The sequence below is a fragment of the Cryptomeria japonica genome, chromosome 7 (assembly GCF_030272615.1).
Source record: "Cryptomeria japonica chromosome 7, Sugi_1.0, whole genome shotgun sequence".
Taxonomy (NCBI): Eukaryota; Viridiplantae; Streptophyta; class Pinopsida; order Cupressales; family Cupressaceae; genus Cryptomeria; species Cryptomeria japonica.
The window spans coordinates 826,886,620-826,894,351 of NC_081411.1; the positions used below are offsets into that span (position 1 = coordinate 826,886,620).

The following is a 7,732-nucleotide window of genomic DNA, read 5'->3' on the forward strand; positions in this document are numbered from 1 at the left end:
TCTCACTTACTAACTTTCACATTTCTCTTTGTGATCATATAATAATTTCTATTTCTATCAATATATATTTCCCCAAAACTATCAATGGTTTTGTATAATTTCCTAATACTACAACTAAAGAATCTCACAATGATGACAATGTCTAAGACTATTGCTATAAGTTCGTGCTCACCATCCATCAACATAAATGACAAAATTGACCATTGTTATCACATGAAAATAAAAATAAATATATAAAACACAAATGAATTGATAAAAGAAATTATTAATATGATATAAGATCACTTCCATTTGTATACCATACTTAAAAAAAAATTAAAAATCATGCTATATTTATGATATTTTTATCATTTTTTAAATTAAAAAAGAATGAAAAGAAGAAAACACTCACCATAATGTTACTATTCTAAGAAACAAGTTTAGGAAAAAAAACAATTTGACTAGAAATGAATATGAGAGAAAACTTGTTATTGATTTTGTAAAAGATAAAAATTATTCATCTAGTTCAATAAAAAACATCTAGAATACAAATTAATCCTCAAAGATGTAAGTTAATATTCTATATAAAAACCTAACATTATAATAAATATAAAACACAAACATTCCCTTCAAGATCATCCCCAAAAAACTTCCTATCGGCTTACCATTGCATGCAAATAACATGTAATTGCTAGTAAATAATATAACTTATCTATTAATAATAAAAAATAACATGTTTTATTTTATAAATTAAGATTTCAAAAATTATTGTATTGAACAAAGTATAACTTAAACTATAAATCATTCTATTTTTTATTTTTTAATACAAATATTTAGAATTATATTATTACTTTTAAATAATATAAATTTAATACATTCTATTATTTAAATTAGAATTTAAAAAGAAATCTAAAATTATCGTATTATGAACTATGAACTCTGAACTATGAACTAGGACATACACCATTATTGTATTATTGTATTTGCAGCGACTCAACTATTATGAATTATCACACCCACCATTATTGAAGTGTCACATCGTACCGCCACTTCTTGTCTTCCACTTACTTTCCTGCACGAGGTAGGGTCCACCTTACACACGGACTCTACGATATTGATTCATATTGCCTGGTTATTCCGAGGCATGATAATGCAATTTTCATCATTCCACCTTTACTTTGGAAAAAAAAAGGCCAAAACAATGGAAATGAGATGCCCGTGACTTGACATAAAGCAATATTCACATGGTTGCCATACCACTTTTGTCTGCCACTTGTCAAATGATTCTGCTTTTCTTCCACGCGGTTTCATACGTGCAAACCCCTCACTCAATCTACGCGTTTAATAATTTCTCATTTACTTCTGAAAATAATTCACCTCCCAGAGCACTGACCCTGCTTTCCTGCGTTCATCGTCTTCACTTCTATCCAATTCCATGGCGTCTACTTCTACAGGTGCTCGTAAACGAAAGAATGAAGAAAGTCTTGCTTTTCATGAAGTCGCGCCATCTGCGTCTACATCTGCCTCAACACTCCAGGAAAAGCCCCGCTACGATGTGTTCATCAATCATCGTGGACCAGATGTCAAACACACGCTAGCTACCAGGATCTATAACGTCCTAAAGGATATGAATGTCACAGCCTTTTTAGATTCCGAGGAGTTGGAATATGGCGATTTCTTGCCTACAACATTACAATCAGCAATGCATAGTGCTTCCATTCATATAGCAATTTTTTCTGAGAACTATGCAAAATCACCTTGGTGTTTGGCAGAGCTCTCATTTATGCTTACCACTGGTGCTAAAATTGTTCCTGTATTCTACCATGTAGAGCCCACTGATCTCAGATATGTAGAACAAGGGAAGGGAATCTACGTTGATGCTTTTGTGCAGTATGAAAAGAAGCATAGATACAGCCCACAGAAGCTTCAAGAGTGGAAAATGGCACTCAAAAATGTCTCTTGCTACAAAGGCCAAATCATTAAAAATAATGAGTACGTACTAAACATTTGGCTTCTCGACTTCAATAAATATGCCTTATTTCTCTTATTTATGTGTTTAACTTTCACCTAATAATCCGTTCTGTTTTTGTTTCTCCAATGTTTTTACTTGTTCAGTGATGAAATGGGGTTCCTGAAGAATATTGTGAATATTGTATTGAAAGAAATAAACAACGTGCCATTAGTGGTTGCAAACCATCCTGTCGGTCTCGAAGAAACAGTAATAGACTTTGAAAAGAATGCACTCCAATCTAGTCAGGAGGGTGTACAAATCGTGGGAATTTGGGGTATGGGTGGCTCCGGTAAAACCACGCTTGCCAAAACTTTATACAATAAAATATCTTCATCTATGGAGAAGTCTAGTTTTATATTTGATGTTAGAGATGGTGCAACCAAAGGCATGTTGCATAACAAGCAGATTCAACTCCTCAAAGATCTTGGAGTCAAAGAAGAAGACCGAAAATTTGACAATATAGAGCAAGGTATGGCAATTCTTGCAAAGACTTTGAGATCTGTCAAGGTGCTCATTGTTCTTGATGATGTGGATCATGCGGATCAGCTTTATGCTCTGTTGCCTGTAAAAGATAGGCTTGGAGGGGGCAGTCTTATCATTATTACAACACGGGAGTACGAAGTTCTTAAATCAAAGGGCATATCATCTGTGTATAAAATGAGAGCACTCGATCCGTTTTATTCAGAGCAGCTTTTTTGTTGGCATGCTTTCTCACAATCTGTTCCTCTCAACGGATTTGAGGAGCTAACAAATTTTTAGGTGCTTGCAACGGATTACCCTTGTCTCTAAAGGTATTTGGAGCACAATTATATGGAGAGTTTCGCAAAGAATATTGGGAGTCTGTACTGGACAAGATTTCTAGAATATTGCCCGATGATATTAGAGAGAAACTCAAACTAAGTTATGAAGCCCTTGATTATGAAGAGAAAGAGATGTTCCTTGACACTGCATGTTTCTTTATAGGAGAAGATAATAGTTTAGCCATTGAAGTATGGAATGGTTCAGGGTGGAGTGGTATGCATGGTTGGGAAAAGCTCTTCAATAAATGTTTGGTCGAACTTGACAAGGAGAATTGCATAAGAATGCATGACCACTTGCGAGATCTAGGAAGAGAAATTGCAGGCCAACATTCTCCTTACAGATTTTGGTTACCCCACAAATTATTAAGCCAAAGGTGAAGTTAATACTTTCCTTTCATTTTGTGAATAGATAGTGGAAAGGAAAACATATTTCTATACCCACATGTTGTGTCTAAGAATTTATTTTATTTTATGAGTTAAATAGCTGTTTATGAAAACAGTATCAGTTTTTAAAATCTGCTTGGCAGCTTACCTATTTATTTATTGTGTATCTTCAAACGGCCGACAAATTGATTTTCATTTATAAAAGATTGTGTGTTATTGTTTTGTTATTGCAGAAAGGAGATGACATTCGAGGAATAATAGCTGTCCCAAGCGCGATAACAACATGGGGTCTAGATTTAGAGGTATTTAGTTGTATGCGAAAGAGAGAAAAAGAGGGATGTGTATACAATAATTGAATTGGCTGTTTAAACAAGAGAGCAGTATTTAAAACTAAACTGTATTTTATTATTAAGGGTGACTAAACAAAAAAACAAATAGGTGCGCATGCAAACTGCTGTTCTATTTAAAAAAATTTTAAATTAAAAAATCGAATATTGATCATGCATATTTTCACTAGTTTTCAAGTGTTAGTATAAGACTCTAGACTTATGCTTTTATCTTATTATTTAATGCACTTTCTATTCAGAATGGGAGGTTCTATCAAGTGATGAACTATTATAATCAAGATAACAGCTTGAACAAGGCAGTCATGGATAGTACTAATGGAGCAGATTGGTCACTCACACTCTCTTCACTTGGACCAAAGATTTTTGTGATTAGAGGAGATTATTTTAATAAAGCAATCTATGAAGTATCAAGAGACCTGGTCTGGCTTCGCTGGTCTGAAATTGGACAGAGAAATCTTCCCTCACAGCTTTCATTGAAAAATTTGAGTGTCTTAGAACTCTATGAAGACTACCTTGGAAGAGGGGGAAATCACTTGAAAGAGCTGTGGGAGACTGATAGCGATGTAAGCATCTTCCCTTTCAAATAAATTTATAGTTTAATTTTTTTAATAGTTGTTGAATGTTTTGCACTTTTATACATGGGTTGCAGGCTCCTGTGCAGCTAAGAGTGTTAGTTATTTCAGGATGCCTTAAATTCCAAAGATTTCCAACGTCAATAGGGCGTCTCAATTTATTGAAAAAGATAGTAATCGTACATGGCTTCAATTTAACGATTCTGCCAGAAGAATTTTGCCATCTTCGATCGCTGGAGGACTTAGTATTGCATGCTTGTCGTCAGCTATCATCACTACCCACCAATTTTGGCGACTTGAGAAGTTTGCGGTCTCTAGATTTGAGTTGCTGCGGGAAATTGAGTATGATGCCAGATTCTTTTAAGAAACTGATGCTTCTACAATATCTCAATTTAGAGTCCTGTCATGAACTCATACTTGCGTCAGAGGATTTTGAAAACATCACAAAGCTGGAGTACATAAATCTTATCAGGTGCAGTCAATTGAAAGAGTTGCCTCGTCATCTCACAAATCAGGCCTGCTTGAGAGAGCTCTATTTGGCACCGTCAGGGAGATTTATCTTTATGGGAGGGAAAATGAGGTTAAGGGAGCTACCAATTAACATTGGTCAATTAAGCAGGATACAAAAGATAAGCATTGGGAGTGAGTTGTTGACAACCTTGCCGACCTCTCTCGGGGATTTGTCCTTCTTGACAAATCTTCAAATTGGAAGGTGTCCGAACCTGGAATCTTTGCCGACCTCTCTAGGAGATTTGTCCTCCTTGACGACACTTGTAATTTATGATTGTTCAAGCCTGGAATCTTTGCCGACCTCTCTAGGAGATTTGCCCTCCTTGAGGAATCTTTCAATTGTTGCTTGCAAAGATCTATTTTCTTTGCCGGCCTCTTTGGAGCGTCTTAATCTCTTAGAGCATTTAAGGATAGATGCGTGCCCAATCAATTGTTTACCTTCTGGATTGAGTAACCTTAAGGATATAGTTCTAAAAGGAACACAAGTGTGCAGGATTTCAATGTCTGAAGACCGTTATCCCCGCCTTGAGAGCCTAGAGCTTAAGGAAAATCATCATTTAACGGAGATCGAAGCAGTTCCAACGACAGTCAGGTCAATAGAAATGAGCGACTGTAAAATGCTGAAGAAGCTAAGGGTTCCTTGTGATCTAGTAAATCTTGAACGCCTGCAAATAAGCTATTGTCCAGAGTTGGAAGAGCTCCCGAGCTTTGCACATTCAACTTCTCTCAGAGAATTTGAACTAGTATATGGTTGCTACCGAATTCAGAAAATTAAAGGTTTGGAAAATTGCACAAGATTGGAAAGTTTGAGAGTAGAGACCTGCTGGGAGGTGCCCGGTATAGAAAGTTTGGAGGGCATGGAGAAATTGAGGGTGGTGGAACTCAGAGCAAGCAAGGGATCAGTTATCGAACGTTGCATTCAAACGATAGAGGTAATTCAATTGTTTCTAGTAATTAAATTTTCTAATTATGTTCATCTGATTGTCCATTGACTGAATGTTGTGCAAGAAATTTGCAGAAATGGCCAGATGAAATAAGTATATGTATGCCCGCAGTCCCTGAGGCGTCCTCAATTGTAGACTCCTTACCGCTCTCTCCAAATCTCGTGCTCTTTCACTCCCTCCAAATTGGGCCGATGTCCACGTTGGTGAAGTTGCCTCCCTCCAATGGCGATGCCCTTATGCTCTGTTGTGTTATAAATAGTGTTTCTTCATTTAACACGTTAGTGCCTCCACAGGGTATTTTTTTCTTGAAAGAGGGTAGATGGGCATGGGTAGGTGTCTACAAATCACAGAATGGAAATGAGTTCATAATAGGCACGGTCAAAAACGACACGTGCAAAGTGGAGAAATGTTTGGCTGTGCGAGGGGATAAACAAAAAGTAGTGGAGGCATTTCACAGCTGGTTACCTTTTTTAAGAAAGCTGGGTATTTGAAGGCAGCGAGTGTCGGGTTAATTTTCATTAAACAATAAAGAGTGAAATTACTTCAGTGCTCGGGTTTGCCATTTTCTTTAAATGTAACTAAAGATTTACCAAGTAATTTATATTGGTTAACTTTTCAAATATGAATGCCATCTAATAATATCTAATCTTACTTCGTATTATTATGATGTAATAGTTTCAAATTATAAGAGCATTTGTTTCATTAATAGTTATATTAGGTAAACATTACAATTTAATTCGTATTAATTTTATTAATAAAGTAAAAGAATATATCATTTGTATATTATATATTATAATAAATTTAAAATTTAATGTATATATGATAAAAAATAAAAAATAAATCAACCTTTTTTTAGAAAACTTTTGTACTTTAGTAATAGGGAAGAGAACTTAATATTTGACAATGTTTAAAGACTAATATTTTTAAAAGCATAGTATTGATAGTTGTGACTTCAAGATTGTTAATGTTATATATTCCTACTTATAATTGAATAAAATATGCTTTTTAAATCTAAAAAGTAATCAATCATGTGATTTTACATTAGTGCATCAACATGACTTAGTAAACAACTATTATGATGGTTATTATAATACATAAATTGTTGGTTAACAGATTTGCCTTTTCTTTGATTTTTATATGGTTTTAAAATAATGACTCGTGCATACCCTTTATGAAAAAACAAATAAACCAACTTTTCATATCAAATCAATCATATCAACAAATTTTGATAGCATATCTAACAATTTTTCTTTGAATCAACATGCGCACACATGTCACTTCAAAGAGAGGCAAAATGTAGACATATAAAAATGACCACTTTCCTAGGTGAATATTTAATATTCATTTTAACCTCATTCCTCTATTTAATTAAATGAATTACTTAATTTATTTAATTAAGTTCACTTAAGCCTTTCATAACCTTTAATTGAATAAATCACTTTATTTAATTAATTTCCCTTTCTCCCCTATTAATTAAATTTACATTTAATTAAATTCATCCTTGCATGTAAATAAATCTAATTTATTTATTTAAATCCCCCACTTGTATTTATGCAAGTTGCATCTATTTTTGTTGAAATAATGTAATTTATTTTAATTAAAATTCCCCTCCATCCACTTGCAAAATCCTACATCTCCCACTTGCCTCTCTAAACCCCCTTCTAGATTCTTCTAATCACTTCTAATTAGCCTAACCCATCTCCTAAATATTATCACATCCCAAAGAAAAGGGAAGTCACTTCTCAAACTCTCAAAGTATTCAATAACCATTAAAGGCTTTATCCATTCAACAAGATAACTTGTTGAGTTCCCCCAAATTTGGAAGGACTCTTACAAATTTGTCCCCAAAGCCTTCCTGGCCATTAATGGTTAACTCAACCTTCTTGCATGGTTAGGGACTTTCTCTCTAACTTAACCCTCATCTAACCCAAGGGTCTCATCAAGCATTCATGGATTTAACCTTGGTTATCCCTTTAACCCTTGCACAAGAGTTCATCCCTTGGGTAAAACCTTTATCCAATGGATAACCTTAATCTAACCTTAACCCTTACCTCCTAAGGTAACCATCATGTCTTCTCAAGCATTTAATGCTTCTCTCATCTCCTCTCAAGCAACCTCTTGTTGACAATTGTCACCATTTCATTGGTGAGAATTGTAAACATGGATTGATAACTTTCAATCCTGG

At 34.6% G+C, this 7,732-nt stretch overlaps 2 protein-coding genes across 2 annotated transcripts; both read left to right on the forward strand.

Annotated features, from left to right (window-relative positions):
* The first annotated feature begins 1,311 nt into the window (after positions 1 to 1,311).
* LOC131038977 (disease resistance protein RUN1) lies at positions 1,312 to 6,093 on the forward strand. The gene is made up of 6 exons (XM_057971608.2): positions 1,312 to 1,971; positions 2,095 to 3,164; positions 3,408 to 3,476; positions 3,761 to 4,084; positions 4,171 to 5,535; positions 5,622 to 6,093. The coding sequence occupies exons 4-6, from the start codon at positions 3,782 to 3,784 to the stop codon at positions 6,036 to 6,038; spliced, it is 2,085 nt and encodes a 694-aa protein (XP_057827591.2). The 5' UTR covers positions 1,312 to 1,971; positions 2,095 to 3,164; positions 3,408 to 3,476; positions 3,761 to 3,781; the 3' UTR covers positions 6,039 to 6,093.
* Positions 1,415 to 2,749, forward strand: LOC131857022 (TMV resistance protein N-like). Its single transcript, XM_059209009.1, has 2 exons — positions 1,415 to 1,971; positions 2,095 to 2,749. Exons 1-2 carry the CDS (start codon positions 1,415 to 1,417, stop codon positions 2,747 to 2,749), a joined length of 1,212 nt encoding a protein of 403 aa, XP_059064992.1.
* Positions 6,094 to 7,732: the final 1,639 nt, after the last annotated feature.